The 22076-nt window shown below is 41.1% G+C and overlaps 1 protein-coding gene across 1 annotated transcript in view; it reads left to right on the top strand.

Annotated features, from left to right (window-relative positions):
* Window positions 1-8152, top strand: part of TGFBR2 (transforming growth factor beta receptor 2) — a 94348-nt gene extending 86196 nt beyond the window's left edge. The window contains exons 6-7 of the mRNA XM_059939063.1: window positions 2761-2888; window positions 5547-8152. Of these exons, the coding sequence (XP_059795046.1) occupies window positions 2761-2888; window positions 5547-5726 (308 nt within the window). The 3' untranslated portion in view covers window positions 5727-8152. The remainder of the gene's footprint in view (window positions 1-2760; window positions 2889-5546) is intronic.
* The last annotated feature ends 13924 nt before the right edge of the window (window positions 8153-22076 follow it).

Here is a 22076-nt window from a genome sequence, read left to right on the forward strand (position 1 = left end):
ACATAGATCTTCAACAAAATATCAGCAAACTGAATTCAATAGTACATAAAAAGTCTCATACATCGTGATCGTGTGGGATTTATTCCAGGGGTTATGGATGTTCAGTATCTGCCAATCAATGTTTTACAGTACATTAACAAAATGAAAGAATAGTCATATGATCATCTCAATAGATGTAGAAAAAGCATTTGACAACATTCAACATCCATTCATGATAAAAACTCTCAACAAGATGGTATAGAGAAAACACACTTCAACTTAATAAAGACCATTATGATAAAGCCACAGCTAAATAACATTATACTCAATGGTGAAAAGCTGAAAGGCTTTTGTCTAAGATTAGGAACAAGACAAGTATGCCCACGGTTGTCACTTCTGTTTAACATATTATTGGAAGTCTTAGGCACAGCAGTCAAACAAGAAAAAGATATAAAAAGGCATCCAAATTAGAAGGGAAGAAGTAAAACTGTCACTGTTTGCAGATGACATGAAACTATATGTAGAAAACCCTAAAGACACCATCAAAAAACTATTCGGAGTAATAAATGAATTCAGTTAAGTTGCAGGATACAAGATTAATATACAGAAATCTGTTGCATTTCTGTACACTAATGGTGAACTATCAGAAAGAGAAGAAACAATCCCATTTATAATCAAATCAAAAAGATTAAAATACCTAGGGATAAATTTAACCAAGGAGGTAAAAGACCTGTACTCTAAATACTATAAGACATTGAAGAAGGAAATTGAAGATGATACAGATTAATAGATATCCCATATTCATGGAATAAAAGAATTAATATTGTTAAAATGTCCATACTCTTCAAAGCAATCTACAGGTTTAATGCAATCCCTATCAAAATACCCATGGCATTTTTCACAGAACTAGAACAAATAATCCTAACATGTGTATGGAACCACAGAAGACCCTGAATAGCCAAAGCAATCTTGAGAAAAAAGAACAAAATTGGAGGGATCACACTCCCTGACTTCAGATTATACTACAAAGCAGCAGTAATGAAAACAGTATGGTACTGGCACAAAAACAGACATATAACACAGCTCAGTGGAACAGAATAGTGAGCCCAGAAATAAACCCACACACTTTCGGTCAATTAATCTACAACAAAGAAGGCAAGAATATACAATGGGGAAAAGACAGTCCCTTCAATAAGTGGTACTGAGAAAACTGGACAGTTAAATGTGAAAGAATGAAATTAGAACACTTTCTCATACTACATACAAAAGTAAAATGTATATGTGTGTACACACAACACACACACAAAATGGAATATTAGCCATAAAAAAGAATGAAATTTTGCCACTTGCAACAACATGGATGGTCCTGGAGGGTATTATGCTTAGTAAAATAAGTCAGACAGACAGAGAAAGACAAATACTGCTTGATTTCACTTACATGTGGGATCTACAAAATAAAACAAGCAAAACAGAAACAGACTCACAGATACAGAGAACAAACTATGGTTTGTTGCCAGAGGGTTAGGGGTGAGGGGGTTAAGAGGTACAAACTACTAGGTATAAAATAGATAAATTACAAGGATGTAATGTACAGCACAGGAAATATAGCCAGTTTTTTATAATAACTTTACATGGAATATAATCCATAAAAATATTGAGTTACTATGTCATATACCTGCAACTGATAAAACATGGTAAGTCAACTAACTATATATACTTCAATAAGAAAAATTAGAAGAAAATCAGCAAACTGAATTTCCCTTAAAAAAAAAAACAAGAAAAGATTTTGTCCTTAGTTGAAACCTGAAGTCCTAATGAAGTGTTTACATCATCCTTCATTATTTTCTTTTTAGCAAGTATCACTGAAGGAAAGTTACCTTTTTAAATTTTGTTTGTTGGTGTTATCAGTCTCTCTCCTCTGTCATCTAAAACAGCATTTCTGAACCTCTTTTTCATTATTACTATTGCAAGGAGCCTTTGTAGACATTTTTTTCTTAATCACTACTCCCCATGATTTTTTTCCCTGTGGGAAAATTATACATGATATAAAGTTCACCAGTTTAGCCATTTTTAAGTGGTTACAATTCACAACTTAAGTGGTACAGTTCGGTAGCATTAAGTACATTCACAGTGTCGTGTAATTATCACCATTATCCATTTCCAGAACTTTTTCATCCTCCCCAACTGAAACCCTGTACCTATTAAACAATATCTCTCTACCTCTTCTCCCCCCATCCCCTGGCAACCACTATTCTGCTCTCTGTCTCTGTGAATTAGCCTGTCCCAGATACCTCATATAAGGGGAATCATACAATATTTGTCCTTTCGTGTCTGGCTTATTTCACTAAGCATAATCTGTATTGTAGCATCTATCAGAATTTCATTCCTTTTTTTATGGCTGAATCTCTCCGAGAAATTTAATACCACGTATTAAATCTATTTATGTACTGTCGACCTTTGTAGGGCTACAAACTATTGTAATATGTAAGATTTTTCTACCTCCCAGGAACCAGGATCGCCCCCATTGAGATGTCTGCATTAAAACCTGAATCCCCTGACCTTGTTGGTCTTGTTCTCCGCTCTGTCCCCAGCTGTTAGGACATCGTGGGCACTCAACAGTCATGTGTTGAATTTCTCAAGCTCCTTCCACAACCCCTCCTTATATTTGAACCCACAAGAATTAAAAATTGCCCTTAGTGTAATCACAGGTGCATCACACTCAGTGTCTCAGCTGTGCACACCCTTCTCAAGCGCCCTGTGTTTGCCTGCTCTCTCCAACAGAAGTGAAGGATTATGAGCCTCCATTCGGTTCCAAGGTGCGAGAGCATCCCTGTGTCGAAAGCATGAAGGACAACGTGTTGAGAGATCGAGGACGACCCGAAATCCCTAGCTCCTGGCTCAACCACCAGGTAAGGAGTGACTGTTGCGAAGGGCAAGTGAAGTTCATCCAGAGTAATATCTTAGGTAGGAGAGAATGCCTGGCTATTGGGCATCAATCTGAGGCAGGTCCCTTTGTTTTCCATGAGCCTGTTCACTTTTCTTTATAAAGAAGTTTCAGTAAAGTGGGATGACCTTGTTATTGCATGTTCTACCCACCATTCAGAAAGGGCTCACACAGAATCATTTGACGGGCATTTGTCATATTGTCCAAGCCGTCTTGCTTCTGAGTTAAAATACTTTGTTTGCAGCCTGTGCCACTCACCTCGTATAGGGAGTTTATGTTTTGTTCCCTTCTGCGTTCCAAATGTTTTCTTCTGGGAATCTTCAGCTCTGGCAGGAAATACTTAGTGAGAAAGAAGGGGTGTTTGTCAGCCAGCTGGCGCGCAAGGGGCTGCTGCGCGCTCAGGCTGCGGCAGGTGTGTCGAGAAGGAGGAGGCTGGGATAAAGGAAAACACAGAAGAGCAAAGGGCAAGGGAACAAATAGGAAATCTGTCTTTCCAGAACTTCCTAATGGCTTCTTTTTTTTTTCTCTTTTTAAGCAGTGGTAGATAAGACCGTCCATCCAGAGCAGGGCAGTGGTTCTGACATACAGGGAGACCTATCCAAATTCCCCTCATCAAAATGCCCCCAATCGGAGGAGAAGAAGGAGGTTGTGAGAGCGGGGGACTGTCAGGCACGGCAGGGAAGAGCCGTGAATGAGGGAGAGGGGCCTTGTGCCCATAGCTCACTGACAAGACTGTCCTTTCCATTGACGTAAACCTTTTATGGCCGCCTTTGGCTGAATTCCCTTACCCAGGGAAGGCTGGGGCTAAGTCATAGGTTTCCTAAGGGCAAGGCAAATAATTCAGATAAGAAACAGAAACCACAAGTCAGGTGCAATCGAGGAGACAGATGGAGCAGTGCCAGCCCTGGCCAAGAGCCACTTCAGCGGACAGACCCTGATAAAGCCGGGGGAGAGCGTGGACCAGGCCATGGCCCAGGGCTTCTCCCTGGGTTTCAGGAAAGCCTCTTTGACTTTGAAAATGCAAGACTATTTTGTGTTAACTCTGAAATCAGAAGGCACTAGTATTGTTTCTTTCAAACTCTTGCTGCCGCCTCTGCTGTACAGTTCTTCTAATGAAGCCATTATTCATGATGATAAAATTCTGGAAAGAATTTGCATAATACATTTTTTCTCTTAATGAGATTTGTTGCCCTATTTATTTCAAGTTAATGCTTAATATTTAATTTAATTTACTGCCTGTAATTACAGTGCCAGAATAAAATAAATGTTACTTGTGTACCAACAATAACACTCCACTCTTAACAAGGCCATCAATCAATACCACCAATTAGGTGAATTACACAATTAATTCAACATCATGAACTCACTCACAGGGCGGGAAGGGAGGGTCAGGTTCCTAGGTGTGTGGGGAAAGTTGTTGGTTAGACTGCAAACAGGAAAGTGCCATTCTCAGGGCAGAGTTGGGATTGATCCATCCCACCTGGCCACTCGTGTGAGGGGACACCAGTGATAGGGTTGGGCCTCTGATTGGCAAGAGCACAGTCTGTTTCCACCTATTGGGCTATCTAGTTAATCCGTGCCTGCTTTATTTCCAAAAAATGACTGGAAATAAAAATATTTGCAATGCAAAATAAAAATTACAGCCATGAATGAAGACCCTTGTCACGCATTGTGGGCAGCATTTTCTGGATGGGCCTTTTGAATGGGGCCTTTATGGGGTTAGGTTGAACTCTCTGAAACAGCCTGCAGGACCTACAAAGACAGACAGGGTCCAGCCTGATGCAGGAGAGGAGGGGCCTAGCAGAGGGTCTCCTCAGCAGCTGCTGGAAGATGGGACTTGAACCCAGAAAATGCAACCAGACCAATGCCTGGACTTCACTCAGATATTCAGTCCTGTTTACATAGGAATGTGTATATGATTCCAGCTCTTAAGACTCTCTGGAAAAGGCAAAACCATTAAGGCAATAAGCAGATCAGTGGTGGTCAGGGGCTGAGGGGGAAGGAAGGAGGGGTGACGAGGTGGAGCACAGAGGATGTTTAGGGCAGTGGCCTTCTGTGGATACTGTGATGATGGACACATTTGTCAGAACCCACGTCCGGTACATTACCGTGAACCGTGTTCTGGTTGACTTTGGTTGATAGTGACGTGTCAGTGTTGGTTCACCGATTTTAACAAGTGCACCACACAGACGCAAGGTGTTGATGGCGGGGGAGGTTGTCCGCGAGGGTGGAGGGCGTATATGGAAACTCTCTGTAATTTCCACTTGATTTTGCTATGAACCTAAAACTGCCCTCAACAGTAAAGCCTAAAGCTGTGCCGCTCCCCACCAAACAGAAAGGTGTGAGATGGCATTAGAAGCCCACTTCACGGGAATTTTCAGGATTGGGGATGCTGCTGTGCCCCAGAAGCCTACTGGGGGGCCTTGTGCTGTGTCTTCATTTCCCCACTTCCTATGATCGGATGGCCCCGGCACGCTGGCCGCCTGCAGCTGCAGTCAGGTGGTGCTGGGGCCTGGCCTGCAGGCGGGGACAGAGCGATGGCGGCAGAGACAGGGCAGGGGCTGCCTTGCCCCCAGGAGCCGCCAGCCCCTCTCAGAGGCCTGTGGACCCTCTCCCCCTGCAGGGCATCCAGATGGTGTGCGAGACGCTGGCCGACTGCTGGGACCACGACCCCGAGGCCCGGCTCACGGCGCAGTGTGTGGCCGAGCGCTTCAGTGAGCTGGAGCATCTGGACAGACTCTCGGGCAGGAGCAGTTCGGAGGAGAAGATTCCCGAAGACGGCTCCCTGAACACTACCAAGTAGCTCTTCCGGCGGCCGGCCAGTGTGGCTGGCCCTGTGGCCAAAGAGCAGAGGCAGCAGGAAGCTGCCCCTGGACGGTGCTTCCTGGAGCCCCGGGGCCGCTCCCTCCCCCCGAGCTGGGGAGGGGGTGACAGGAAGCGTCCTATGTCTTTGACTTTGTCATAGGATAAGCTGTGTTAGCACTTCCTCAGGAAATGAGATTGATTTTTACAATAGCCAATAACATTTGCACTTTATTAATGCCTGTATATAAATATGGAATAGCTATGTTTTATATATATCTATATATGTCTATATCTATCTATACAGCCATACTCTAGAAAGAGGTGAAGAAAAAGATCAAATATGCCCAAGAAATGGGTTGGATGGGCGAGCTTGGCACTGAGCACAGAAGGAAGGGCTCTGGGGCAGCCTCAGCACTCGGCAGTCACTCACGTGCTAGGCCTCTGAGCACACAGGGGTTGGGGTTGGGGGTGGGGGTGGGGGGGCGCGGTCTTTGCCTTCAGAGAGAGGCTCCAGGTCTCAGAGCCTGCTGTGGCCAAGTTGCACTTGCTTTTGCAAAGTAATAATTCCCTGTACTGGGTCCTGTTCTGGCCATGGAGCTGATTGGAGTCGCACTGTTTGGGGACCAGACCCTGGGGTCCCCGTGTGCCATCATCTCTCCTGGACTTGTCACCGGAGCTTCACGACCCACCTCTGGTTTGTAAAGCTCCTTCCTCAGCTAGTTCAGAAACTTTGCCCCATTTCTAATTGCTTAAATGTTTTAAGCCCCATGTTTTACCTTCACAGGCTACAGAAAAATCAGGACACATTTCCCCACCCATGAAATTGCCACGCCTTCTACTAATGAGAAATTGTTATTTTTAAAAAAATTCCCCTCATACCTATGTTACTGTTCCCTGTTTCCTAAAAGGGAACAGGTCTCCCTTCCAGGTTCTTTATGTTTAGTTTTTTTACCACTCTTGGTTTCAGTCTCCAGCTTTCTATGCAACACTAGTAGGTTCTATGCTCTGGGCTTCAGGGGACTCGAGCACATTTTGGCCAAGGGGAAAGTATTTGAGCAGCACAGCACTGCCACAGTCAGGAGTCTCCTCAGGCACTCTGAACGTGTGTTTTGCTTGCCCAGCACAGTGTTTAACAAAATCGAGGCACTTTTTAAATACTTGGAGATTTTGCAAAAAAAAAAAAAAAAAATTTGGATCCTCAAGTAAGACTAGAGAGCAAATGGTTTCCAGTTCTCTCTGGGCCACATCATTCACAGACGCAGGTGTGGACACTCTTAGAAAGCTGCTCACTTCCGCCATGAACATTTGTGTTTTCCACCCACCCCCACCCCAGTCTGGGAATTAAACCTGCTTCCAACCAAGGGCCCCTGTGAGAAATGTGCGTCCACGCACTCCTTCTCTGGCTATAGAGTATGATTCTGATTACCTTCCTGGGGTTAAGATTTGAAGCCGGCCTTCTTTTGGACTACCGGGGACCTCCTCTGGGTGGTCCCTGTTAACCCAAATCTCGTTTGCTTGTATTTTAAGAGCTTCCCCCTCTGCTTTCAGAGGGAGCCCTTTACTCCAAGAAGCTGTCGTCATAGTTACTGGTCTCAGTCACACCTGCCTTGCCCAACCTTTGCAGAATTTGAATGTGGGACACCGGAGTCCCATGTACAGTTAGGAAATCTGTGTCCACGTGGACAAAAACAAAGAATGTGCTTTACTACTCCATAGGAAACTCGTTAATCCACAGACAAGTGTTAATGCTGCAAATAACAATTTTTTAAAAATGTTTTTGAAGCTTATTTTGAAGCTTATTTTCAGCCAAATAGGAATATTGGAGAGGGACTGGCAGTGACCAGCTCTACTTGGGTTTTGGAAGGTCTCATCTCATTGGGGTTTTAGCAGATATGCTGAAGTTTGGGATTAGGTGGAACTTTTAGGAACCCTGCTCGGTGGGGTGGGCTGAGAGAGTTAAGGTAGTTTGACCCGCAATGCCACGGAAGTGCCCAGAAATCCCCTGCACTTTAGGGCTGGTGAGGCCGTCCCAATAGCTGTTGCTCATTGACCTCTAGTGGTGAATTTCTAGAATACTGGTCCATTATGGGATCTTCCAAGAGTCAAAAGAGCTTTATCACTTCTGGGTGGCCATCAGCATAAACTGGAATGTAGTGTCAGATGATACTGGGGCTTGTTTTATGTTTGTTTCCCTTATTCAAGAAAAAGACCAAGGAATATCATTCTGTAGTTCCTAAAAATACTGACTTTTTTCACTACTCTACATAAAGGGAAAGTTTTATTCTTTTATGGAACACTTCACCAGTACTCATTTATTAAAATAGGAATGTGAATGCTATATACTCTTTTTATATCAACTGTGTCAAGCACTTATTTTCATTCTATGCATTGTTTGTCTTTTATATAAATAAAATGTTTATTCGATTGAATAAAACAAAAATACTCAGGTCAGCTTCCTGCCTCCTGTTCCTATTCATAGAGGCCCACGAGCCTCATTTGGTTATTTTGCAGTTTGTGCACAAAAAGCCACAAGACAAATCCTCTCCAACTTTTCCATATTCATTGTCTTCTTCAACTGACAGTGTCAGGTCCCTGTTTTTAAAAAAGCAGTCACTTCAGTACTGTGAGACGTCGCAGATGCTGGTGGTGGCTTGCCCCTTATCCCAGGTCCGGCACAGTGTCCCTCTACATCCCCGACCACCATCTCCCCTGTCCCCGGGTCCCGGGAGCGGCCCGTATCCACACATGGCTTTTCGTGGGGTGCGTAGCTGGCTCCGCGCATGCCCACTTCTCCTTCCCCACTCCTCACAGTAACAGGCTGCCGCTATCTCCCCACCTCCCCCCCCGCCACGCCCCCGCCCCCAGCCCCCAGCCCCGGCCATGTGTCACGCTTCCTCCCTCTTCCTTTCTACCCAGCCACCCCATTCCACTTGGAGCTTTTTCATTGAGGTATAATTGACATACGACATTGTACGTTTCAGGTATACAACATAATGATGCAATATTTGTATGTACTGAGAAATGATCACAGTAAGTCTGGTTAACATCCGTCATCATACAGTTACAGGATTTTTTTTTTTCTTGTGATGAGAACGTTTAAGATTGACTTTCTCAGCAACTTTCAAATTGACTTTCTCAGCAACTTTCAAATATGCAGCACAGTATTATTAACTATCGTCACCATGCTGTCACACATTACATCCCCAGGACTTATTTATGTTATAAACTGTAAGTTTGTACCTTCTGACCCCCTTCACCCATTTCATCCACTCCCCACCCCCTGCCTCTGGCCACCACCAGCCTGTTCTCTGAATCTTGTTTTGTTTTGTTTTGTTTTTTCCAATTCCACATATAAGTGAGATCATATGGTATTAGCCTTTTTCTGACTTATTTCACTAAGCGTGATGCCCTCAAGTTCTGGCCATGTTGTCACAAATGGCAAGATTTTATGTTTTTATGGCTGAAAAACATTCCATTGTATACATACACTGCTTTTTTTTAATCCATTCATCCATCAATGGACACTTAAGTTGCATGGTTATCTTGGCTTTCGTAAATAATGCTGCAGTGAACGTGGGGCGCAGATATGTTTTCAAGTTAATGTCTTCATTTTCTTCAGATAAATACCGAGAGGTGGAATTGCTGGATTGTGTGGTAGCTCTATCTTTAACTTCTTGAGGACTGTCCACACTGCTCGGTCTCCGTAGTGGCTGCGCCAGTATGTGCATTCCCACCAGCAGTGCACCCGTCCCACAGCTGCAACAACCAGAAATGTCACCAAACACTGCCACATGTCCTCTGGGGGACAAAAATCGTCACTCTCAGCTGAGAATCACTTAGCTGGATGACGGGGTCCTGTACTACTGTGGGCATTAGTTGTAGTGCTGTCTTAACTAGTAGCTTGGCAGTTTTAGAGGTTACTAATTTTAGCAGTTTCCTGCTCCTCCATTTACCACCTGTGTGACCTGGGCAAATTACTTAAGCTCTCCATGCCTCAGTCTAATTATATGTACAATGGGATTTCACAGGCTTCATCCCATACCAGTGACCACTGTGGTAAGGAATACTGGCAAGGCTTTTGGTGTTGCGTCTTGAACTTGGAGAGCCTTCAGTGCATACTGGCCAGTATTCGGTTGGTTTAGTGTGCCAGGGCTGCTTTCCAAAGAGGCCGATGCTGAGATACATCCGAGAGGGCGTTACCAGCACAGAGAAGTGGACACACTGCAGGCCTGGAGCACAGGGAAGCTCCTGTCCTGGGTGAGCACTGGTCATCTGGGGAGGACGCCCATTCACTGAGCACCTGCCGAGGCTAGGTCCGTGAGGTAGGTACTGTGCCCATTTTACAGATGAGAAATCACACTCGGAGGACTCCAGTAAGAAGCCTAGGGTCTCACAGAGGTAGGTCCGCTTGCAAAGCCAAGTTGTCCTGGACCTCAAATTTGAAATAATAATTTGGAATAATGCTTGGTTCTTTTCTCGTATTGTCTCCTGCCCAGCAGGATGAGAGGGCTGCACCACCATGAAACATCCCCATAGCACCATCACTGTTCTCATCCACCGCCACCCCCCGGGGGTCTGTCTGCACAGTGGGAACAAGGAAGGTGTGCTCTTATCTCTATTGCTCCACTTGCTTCCACTCACGTGAGAAGTGCTGTCTAAATTCTTGCCGAGAGCACAACTGGAGGACGAGTGAATAGTGTTGCCTAATGTGTGGAGTGTGCCCACTCCTTCAGACGGTTTCAGATTGTGCCAACCTTTAAAAACATTATTTTAGTGGGTCTGTTTTTATTTTAACATGTACTAGAAAAAATAAACACATTTACCCTGGGCTTTCACAAATATTATTGCTTGAAATATAGCTGGGTTTAAAAACTTGAATTGACTTTTAAAAATGCATTAAGTAGATAACGGTCCTTATTTTTGGCAACTGCAGGGGCTGGGAATATGAATGATGAGGTTGGCGTGCTCCCCACAAGGAAGCAAATCCGTATGAATTGCTAACATTCATGGAGCACTCGGGAAGCACCAAACATCATTCTCTGTGTTTTACCATCTTTATCTGCTTTAATCTTCACCACCAACCTATGAGGTAGTCTTACTTCCATACGAGAGGTGAGGAAACAGGCAGGGAGCAAGGTATTACTAAGAGTCCCACAGTGAGCAGTCTTAAGGCCAGGATTGGAACTGAAGCAGTCAGACTCCAGAGCCCGCATGTAGACCTTGAACACAAGATGAAACTGGAGTTGAAGGGCAAGGTGGAGTCCTGGAATGCTCGAGGTATGATTCTTTAGGGTCAAATCCACAGGAGGAAGATGCAGTGCACACTGGAGGGGCGAGGGTGGCCATCAGGGAGCAAAAGTCATTCCTCAAAGGCACATGGACTCTGGGCTCCAGCCCAAGTGCTCCAGCCAAAACAGGAGCCAAGGTCCTCTGACGCACCCCCTACAGGCTCCGTTTTACCCGGGTTATTTCAGTCCTGGCTACTGCAAAGTCGGGAGCATTCCCGGTTGGCAGTAAGTCTCCAAGTGCCCTCAGCGGGGTCCTGGTCCTTGCACCCGTCAGCAGCTTTGGAATGCAGGCGCTCTCTGTGCCTGGCAGTTTCTAGTTTGCAGTGGTGGTTTTTGTTTTAAGCTCGCTATGCAAATGACAGGGTGTACACTAATAGTCTAGTCCTGAGGGAAAACCCTTCCCAGGGTGACAGAGAAGTTTTCATCTATGCAAGCGTGTCCATCCTTTTTCACAAAAGTCACCACAGTTGGCATCCGCAATTCTGTTCATTTTCCTTCTGAAATAGGCTGCCTAATCGTTGCTTATCACATTTCCAATTAGTATTTCTTTTTTTACTTGGATAATTATAGCTCCAGACTATGGGTGTGGGGCTATGGCTTTCGGGCCTACTTTGCAAACTGCAGATAAAGACAAGATTGTGAACCTTCCCCCATTACATGGCCTGCCAATCAGCCTCACACGGTGTAATTTAATTCTAATACACCTCCTGATCTTTGGTGCATTTAAAAATAGCTTGTTAATAGTCTTCCTATTCTAATTAAGCTAAAACTGCACATGGCGTGAAATGTGTGTTCTCTCTCACTCTTTCTCCACACACACACACACACACACCCCTGATCCTAAAAACTCACTCTGCGTGCAGCCCGTGCAATCGGTGCTGCTGAAACTGTCCTCGAATCTTCCCCCCTCCATGCCTGCTGTGTAGACAATAGAGTAATGATAGCCCTGGTGCTGGTGTGTCACCAGAAAGATGAAATGCCTTTGAAATATCATATTTTGTCTAAATATTCATAACAAAATCATTAAAATTGGGACCTCTGGAGTCAGATCTCCTTGGTTTGGTTCAAATTATTGTCAGCTCCACAATGACTGACATGGCATGAGCCTTTTAATCATTTTATTACTTTGGTTTCTTACCATGTAAAATGGGTAATGACAGGACCTACCTGAGAGAGTAGTAAGAATTACTATAAAAATAGAGTTACTGTTTTCAAAGTCATTAGAACAGAGACTGGTGCACGTAAGCATTAATTATTATTATCTACTCCAAAATGAAGTTGTGATGTTGTCAAATTTCAAAGACATAATGTCTCAACATCCCTAATTATCAGAGAAATGCAAATCAAAACTACAATGAGGTATCACCTAGCACCAGTCAAAATGGCCATCATTAAAAAGTCTACAAACAATAAATGCTGGAAAGGGTGTAGAGAAAAGGGAACCCTCTTGCACCGCTGGTGGGAACGTAAATTGATACAGCCACTTTGGAGAACTGTGTAGAGGTTCCTTAACAAAAACTAAGAACAAATCTACCATATGATCTGGCAATCCCACTTCTGGGCATATGTCCAGAGAAAACCATGGTTCGAAAAGATACATGGACCCCAACATTCACTGCAGCATTATTTACAACAGCCAAGACATGGAAGCAACCTAAATGCCCATGGACGGATGAATGGATAAAGAAGATGTGGTATATACATACAATGGAATATTACTCAGCCATAAAAAACAATGAAATCATGCCATTTACAGCAACATGGATGGACCTAGAAATGATCACACTAAGGGAAGTCAGACAGAGAAAGACAAATATCATATGAGATTGCTTACGTGTGGAATCTAAAAACTGATACAAATGAACGAATTGACAAAACAAAAACAGACTCACAGACTTAGGAAAGAAACTTAGAGTTACCGAAGGGGGAAGTTGAGGAGGGGGGAGAGATAAATTAGGAGGTTGGCATTAACACATATACACTACTATATATAAAATAGATAATCAATGAGGACCTACTGTATAGCACAGGGAACTTTATTCAACAGTCTATAATAACCTATGTGGTAAAAGAATATGAAAAAGAATAGGTACACGTATATGTATAACCGAATCGTTACTGTACACCTCATAAAAACACAACATTGTAAATCAACCATACTCCAACAGAAAATAAAAATTTAAAAAAAAAGGAAAGAAATGCCTACTCTATTCTCCTCAGGCCTTGGTGACCTGGGCTGGTGTCACATCCCCTGGAGCCTGAGCAGGCTTGGGTCCCAAGGCTGGGCTCTCATGGGGTTGAGGGAGCTGGGGAGGATGTACCAGCAAATGAGCCTCCCTTGGACCTGTAGTGCCTGGTCCCCTCTGGATGGGACCACAAGCTCCAGATCCAGGCAGGCCCTTCAAAAGCTAAACCAAGCCAATTGCACCCAAAGAAGGGTGGACCCTCTGGTCTGGAAGAGCTTTGAAAAGTCACCTGGTCTCCACATCTCCTGGTGGTGGGGTTCCCACCTCTATCCTCCTTCCTTACAGTTGCCCCACCTACAGATGACAGCACCCTCAACGTAGTGGTTTTGCAGGGTTGGGGTTTGTCTGGTGGGTGAAGGGTAAGGGGGAAGAAGTAATGAGACACAAGCCCTCAGGAGTTTCTTCTAGCACATTCCACTCTGATAACCCAGGAACGTGAATTTCCTAAGGCTCTGGTTGCCCAAGTTGCCAGAGTGGGGCATATAGAAATGCTGCTGCCTTGTAGGCATTTCTCATAACAAAAACTTTAAAACTGGTGCTTATGGGTACTTCATCTTAACAAGACCTGCAGGGCTATAAATATACCTGCCCTCAAGAAATGTCCTGCAGTAGGTAACCAAAAAGGAATTCAAAACAGGGCCAACTTTCAAGAAGCCAATTTCAAGAGGTAAATTTTACTCACACTGTTTAAAAAAAAAAAAAAAAAAGCACATGAAAAGATGCTCAGCATCGCTAATGATTAGAGATGTGCAAATCAAAACTACAATGAGGTATCCCCTGACACCAGTCATCAAAAAGTCTGCGAACAATAAATGCTGGAGAGGGCATGGAGAAAATAGAACCCAACTACACTGTTGGTGGGAAGGTAAATTGTAACAGCCACTATGGGGAACAGTAGGGAAGTTCCTTAAAAAATGAAAAACAGAGCTACCATAAGATCTGGCAATCCAAAAAAAAAAAAAAAAAAAGATCTGGCAATCCCACTCTTGGGTGTATATTAGGAGAAAACCATAATTCAAAAAGATACATGCACTCCAATGTTCATGGCAGCATTAGTCACAATAGCCAGGACATGGAAGCAACCTAAATGTATATTGACAGATGAATGGATAAAGAACTGGTACATAGAGACAATGGAATATTACTCAGCCATAAATAAGAATGAACTAATGCCATTTGCGGTAACATGGATGGACCTAGAGATTATCATACTAAGTGATGTAAGTCAGACAGAGAAAGACAAATATCATATGATGTCACTCATGTGGAATCTAATTTTGAAAAAAATGAACCTATTATAAAACAAACAGATTCACAGATTTCAAAAACAAACCTATGGTTACCAAAGGGGAAACGTGGCAAGGGGGATAAATTAGGATCTTGGGATTAACATACACACACTACTATGTATAAAATAGATAATCAACAAGGACCTACTGTATAGCACAGGGAACTCTACTCAGTATTCTGTAATAACCTATATGGAAAAGAATCTGAAAAAGAATGAATGTACATATATGTATAACTGAATCACTTTGCTGTACACCTGAAACTAACACAACATTGTAAATCAACTATACCCCAATAAAATTTTTAAAAAAGACATAATGTTCCACAAATCATTGGGTAAAATGGACTCTTGAGGAAGATGAGCCATGTCTTCTGTATAAAAACTTGCCCCTAGCTCTGGTCTGTGGAGCACTCCTAACTACTTTTGGTTTTTTAATATGTTTCAGTTTACCTTTTAATACACATGAATATACCACAATTTCTTCATTCACCTTACTCAAAGACACTGGGTTTTTTCCAATTTTTTTTTATAATTACAAAGTGTTGAGTAGACAGTACGGATCTATTTTATTAGAAAAAGGAAATGATATCAAAATTAATTAAAAGAAGTAAGATGATTTAGATTATAAAATTCATTGAAAAATATACAGATTGAGCCTGACTAGTGAAAAAACAGGATAAGGAGCAGAAGACGGCATAATTGTGACACCTCCCCCCCCAAAGTGAGAAAAGCTCTACCAGTTTAAATGCTAACAAATTGTATGCAGGATCTGTATGCTGAAAACTACAGTAAACTGATAAAAGGAATATAAAAGACCAAAATAAATGGAGTGCTATTCTGTGATCATGAATTGGAAGACTCAATATTGTTAAGACATCGATTCTCTCCAATTTGATCTGTAGAGTCAAGACAATTAAATCTAAACCCTAGCACTTTTTTGGGTAGATATCAGCAAGAAAATTCTAAAATTTATGTAGAAGTGCAAAGAAACTAGGATAGCACAAACAATTCTGAAAGCGAATTAAGTTCTATCTACTTTGAAGACACACTATAAAACTATGTTGACCTAAAACAAATAGACTGCCATTTATTTCTCCAGCAAAAATGGGTTTACTCTGGATCCTCAAGAGATTGCAATTTGGAGTCTGCAACCATGGCAAGTCACATGCAAGTCCCCTGCACAGCAAGGAGAGGAGAACTCTTTTAAAGAGAGGTGAAGGAGGAGTGGGAGGTACAATCTATGGAGTGAAAGATAGGCTCAGTGATGTATTATACAACATGGGGGATACTGCCAACATTTTGTAATAACTGTAAATGGAAAGTAACCTTTAAAAAGTGTATAAAACTTTTTTAAAAATTAAAAAATAAATAAAGGGGGAGAAAAGAAGTTAAAAGGGCCATAGTAAACAAAGAGTCGGCTGGAGGAATTAAGATTTTGAAGAATAGTGGCTTTTCATTGGCTGAGTTGTGACAGTCTCTCATTGGTTGAGCCCTTGCCAGACATAAAGAGAACGTCTTTCTTCTTCCTTTTGGGCTCTGCTATGGTCATAAGATGTGAGAGCTTCCCCTTCTAGTATCCTGACTTTATTTTAATTGAGGTTTCGGTTTACGGCTACAATCATCAGAATAAACAGCCTAGATTCGAGACAGAAAATCAATAAGGCAACAGAGATCCTAAATGATACAATAGAATAGTTAGACTTAATTGATATCTTAGGACATTACATCCAAAAAATGAAGAATATACATTCTTTTCAAGTGCACATGGAACATTCTCTAGGACTGACCATGTACTAGGGCACAAAAACAAGCCTCAACAAATTTAAGAGTACAGAAATTATTTCAAGCATCTTTTATGACCACAATGGCATGAAATGAGAAATCAACCACAGAAAAAGAAACGAGAAAAAAACAATTATATGGAGACTAAACTACACACTACTAAAAAACCAATGGGTCAACAATGAAATCAAAGAAGAAATTTAAAAATACCTTAAGGCAAATGACAATAAAAATGCAACCATTCAAAATCTATGGGATGCAGCAAAAGCAGTTCTTAGAGGAAAGTTCATAGTGATACAGGCCTTCTTTAAGAAACAAGCAAAATCTCAAATAAATAACCTAACCTACCACCTAAAAGAATTAGAAAAAGGAGAACAAACAAAACCTAAAGTCAGCAGAAGGAAGGAGATAATAAAGATCAGAGAGGAAATAAATAAAATACAGATAAAAAAACATTTAAAAAATCAATAAAACCAAGAGCTGGTTCTTTGAAAGGGTAAACAAAATTGACAAACCTCTGTCCAGGCTCACCAAGAAGAAAAGAGAGAAGACACAAATAAACAAAATCAGAAATGAAAGAGAAGAAATCACAACTGTTACCAGAGAAATACAAAAAAACATAAGAGAATACTATGAACAATTATATGCCAACAAATTTGACAACTTGGAAGAAATGGACAACTTTCTAGAAACATACAAGCCCACCAAAACTGAATCTAGAAGAAATAGATAACTTGAACGACCAATCACTAGAAATGAAATAGAATCTGTAATTAAAAAAAAAAAAAAAAAAAAAAACCTCCCTACAAACAAAAGTCCAGGACCAGATGGCTTCACTGGGGAATTCTACCAAACATACAAAGAAGAACTTATACCAAACCTTCTCAAACTCTTCCAAAAGACTGAAGAGGAAGGAACACTCTCAAAGACATTCTATGAAGCCACCATCACTCTGATACCAAAACCAGACAAAGACACTACCAAAAAAAGAAAATTACAGGCCAATATCTTTGATGAATATAGACGCAAAAATTCTCAACAAAATACTAGGAACAATCCAACAACACATAAAAAAGGTCATACACCATGACCAAGTTGGATTCATCGTAGGGTCACAAGGATGGTTCAACATACACAAATCAATCAATGTGATACACCACATCAAATAAAGAAAGGACAAAACCCACATGATCAACTCAATAGATGCAGAAAAAACATTTGATTAAATTCAACATCGATTCATGATAAAAACCCTTATGAAAATGAGTATAGTGGGAACATATCTCAACATAATAAAAGCTATTTATGACAAACCTACAGCCAATATAATACTCAACGGTGAAAAGCTGAAAGCCTTCCCCCTAAAATCTGGAACAAGACAAGGATGCCCACTCTCACCACTTCTCTTCAACATAGTATTGGAAGTCCTAGCCACAGCAGTCAGACAAGAGAAAGAAAGAAAATGTATCCAAATTGGAAGGGAAGAAGTAAAAGTGTTATTATACACAAATGACATGATACCATATATAGAAAACCCTGAAGATTCCACACAAAAACTACTAGAACTGATAAATAAATTCAGCAAGATAACAGGATACAAGATTAACTACAGAAGTCGGTTGCATTTCTTTACACTACCAATGAAATATCAGAAAGGGAATGTAAACAAATAATCCCTTAAAAATCGCATCAAAAAATACTTAGAAATAAACCTCACCAAGGAGGTGAAAGACTTACATGCTGAGAACTACAAAACATTAATAAAGGAAGTTAAAGATGATTCAAAAAAATGGAAAGATAACCCATGCTCTTGAATTGAAAGAATTAATATTGTTAAAATGGCAATACTACCCAAAGCAATCTACAGATTTAATGCAATCTCTATCAAATTACCCATGCCATTTTCCACAGAACTAGAACAAATAATCCTAAAATTTATATGGAACCATAAAAGACCCAGAAGTGCCAAAGCAATCCTGAGGAAAAACAACAAACTAGGAGGCATAACCCTACCAGACTTCAGACAATACTACAAAGCTACAGTATTCAAAACAGGGTGGTGTTGGCACAAAAACACACATACAGATCAATGGACCAGAATAGAGAGTCCAGAAAAAACCCCACACACCTACGGTCAATTAATTTTCAACAAAGGAGGCAAGAATAAACAATGGGAAAAAGTCTCTTCAGCAAGTAGTGCTGGGAAAGTTGGACAGCTGCATATAAATCAATTAAGTTAGAACACACGCTCACACCATGTACAAAAATAAACTCAAAATGGCTTAAAGACCTAAACATAAGATATGACACCATAAAACTCCTAGAAGAGATCATAGGCAAAACATTCTCTGACATCAATTGTACCAATGTTTTCTTAGGTCAGTCTCCCAAGGCAATAGAAATAAAAACAAAAATAAACAGATTGGACCTAATCAAACTTACAATCTTTTGCACAGCAAAGGAAACCATAAACAAAATGAAAAGACAACCTATGGAATGGGAGAAAATATTTGCCAACGATGCAACCGACAAGGGCGTAATTTCCAAAATATACAAACAGCTCATACAACTCAACAACAAAAAAACAAACAACCCAATCGAAAAATGGGCAGAAGACCTAAACAGACATTTCTCCAAAGGAGACAGTTAGCCAGTAGGCACATGAAATGATGCTCAACATTGCTAATTATTAGAGAACTGCAAATTAAAACTACAGTGAGGTACCACCTCACACCAGTCAGAATGCCCATCATTAAAATCTCTACAAACAACAAACGTTAGAGATGTGTGGAGAAAGGGGAACCCTCTTACACTGTTGATGGGAATGTAAATTGGTGCAGCCACTGTGGAAAACAGTATGGAGTTTCCTCAAAAAACTAAAAATAAGAGATGCCATATGATCCAGCAGTCGCACTCCTGGGCATATATCCAGAGAAAACTATAAGTCAAAAAGATACATGCATCCCTATGTTCATAGCAGAACTATTTAAAATAGGCAAGACATGGAAGCAACTTAAATGTCCATCAATAGATGAATGGATAAAGAAGATGTGGTACATACATACAATAGAATATTACTGAGCCACCGAAAAGAACGAAATAATGTCATTTGCAGCAACATGGTGGACCTAGAGATGATCATACTAAGCGAAGTAAGTCAGAAAGAAAAGACAAATACCATATGATATCATTTATATGTGGAATCTAAAATATGACACAAACGAACCTATCTACAAAACAGAAATAGACTCACAGCCATAGAGAACAGACTTATGGTTGCCAAGGGGAGGAGGGGTAGGGGAGGGAAAGAATGGGAGTTTGGGATTAGCAGATGCAAACTATTATATATAGAATGGATGAACGACGAGCTCCTACTGTATAACACAGGGAACTATATTCAATATCCTGTTAGAAACCATAATGGAAAAGAACATAAAAAAGTATATAAATATATTTTTAATATATATATAAAGGTATATATATATATATACACATATATATATAAAACTATATATATAGTCACTTTGCTGTATAGAATACAACATTGTAAATCAACTACACTTCAATAAAATAAAATAAAATAATAAAGAGTCCAGAAATAGACTCTGCAAATATAGGCAACTGATTTTTAATAATTGATGGGGAAGTCTAATATTATAAATAAAATCTTCTGCTAATGAATAAAATCTAGCCACAAAGGTGACAGTTTTATTGTTGACTAAGCATTAAACCAGAGGTTATGTGCAGCTCAGGTAATATGCTAAAGAGATGGTAAAGACAGAAAGAAATCACACAGGATTAGGCACATGAGTGTTTTTCCAGTGGTTTAGCTTTAGCCCCAGGAGGGATGGAACAGGCCCAAATGTCATATAATCTGCTTATGAGTAATCTCCAGGATTGGCACTTCACCCTGGATTGTTCACATTAGGACACATGATGCAGAAATTCCCACCTAGACTTGATCATGTGGCTGCAACTATAACGCGCATCCAGCGCTTGCAGGAAGCGGAGAATCTCAAGCAGATCCTTATCATTTGCACACCAGATTCGAAGGAATGTGTGTGCTCCTGCCTGACAGACCAGCAAATCCCTCTAATGTGAATATAAGACCTCCCCAGAAGCCATGCAGATGGAGGTATGTGGTTCTGCCCCAAGGATGTGAGAAATACCAAAATTTATCCTCTAGAAAAGTCCTCTCTGGAGACCCAAATGTGAGAGGCCTTAGAGAAACACGGCACTTGGGTTTTAGAACACAACCTAATAATCATTCAACTAAAAATTCAACTCACGTGTTGACTTAAGTAGGATTGGAAGACATATCTTTAGGCTTAGCACAGGTTCTCCAATGTGACAGTAGGGTCCTCTTCCACGGGCAGGGAGGTGAGGAGGTAGTGAAGTCCCTCCAGCATCGATGCTCACCCCCTGCCCCACCCAGCCCACCACAGAAAGGCCTCCCCCTGCAGAGAGAACAACTGTGTTTCCATTACGGTGTAACAACCTTCTCATCCCTTGGTCTGCAGCAGAACATGACCTGCCCATAGAAGAGCCTTCAAATAACAGAAAAGAATTGTTTAGGACTCACTATTCACCTGGGTTACATTTTGTGGCTATTTGTATTCTACATTGTTATCAGCTATCAGTCAGAATTGCAGAATATGTCAAATATGAGTGGGTCCCAGGCAGTGTTCATAAAATGTTAACCAACCTGTAACTTGTGATTCTTAAAATGAATGTGGCTTTAGCCTGACATTCTCTTGTGAGAAAATATTTAGAAATCAAAATCATGCTTCTCCCAAGAAGAAAAGTTTTCTCATATAAGTCAATCTAAATTCATTTTTAGGGGGAAACTTTTCTCTTTTCCTGCAGGGATGCATATACTAACCAGAACACTTGACATTTCAGTTTGTAGCATGTGTTTTAAGATTAAAGGTGACTTCTGTTGGTGGGAATGTAAATTGATACAGCGACTATGGAGAACAGTATGGAGGTTCCTGAAAAAACTAAAAACAGAATTACCATACAATCCAGCAATCCCACTACTGGGCATATACCCAGAGAAAACCAGAACTCAAAAAGACGCATGCACCCCAATGTTCATTGCAGCACTATTTACAATAGCCAGGTCATGGAAGCAACCTAAATGCCCATCAACAGATGAATGGATAAAGAAGATGTGGTACATATATACAATGGAATATTACTCAGCCATAAAAAGGAATGAAATTGGGTCATTTGTAGAGACGTGGATGGATCCAGAGACTGTCATACAGAGTGAAGTAAGTCAGAAAGAGAAAAACAAATATCGTATATTAACACATGTATGTGGAACCTAGAAAAATGGTACAGATGAACCGGTTTTCAGGGCAGAAACTGAGACACAGATGTAGAGAACAAACATATGGACACCAAGGGGGGAAAGCGGCAGGGGGGTGGTGGTGGTGTGATGAATTGGGCGATTGGAACTGACATGTACACACTGATGTGTATAAAATTGATGACTAATAAGAACCTGCTGTATTAAAAAATAAATAAAATAAAATTCAAAAATTAAAAAAAAAAGATTAAAGGCGATTTAAGAGCTTTTTCTAAGACATGAGTTAGTTATTTTACATTCATGTATCCAGGTGTTCCCTAAATAAAGAAGTTATCATCTCCAAAGGCAAACTAAATGCACCTACCTGCCAACCTTCCTCACAGCCACGATTATTTATTAATTACTATGTGCTAAGCCCCCTATGGAT

Source organism: Balaenoptera ricei, chromosome 11 (assembly GCF_028023285.1).
Source record: "Balaenoptera ricei isolate mBalRic1 chromosome 11, mBalRic1.hap2, whole genome shotgun sequence".
Taxonomy (NCBI): domain Eukaryota; kingdom Metazoa; phylum Chordata; class Mammalia; order Artiodactyla; family Balaenopteridae; genus Balaenoptera; species Balaenoptera ricei.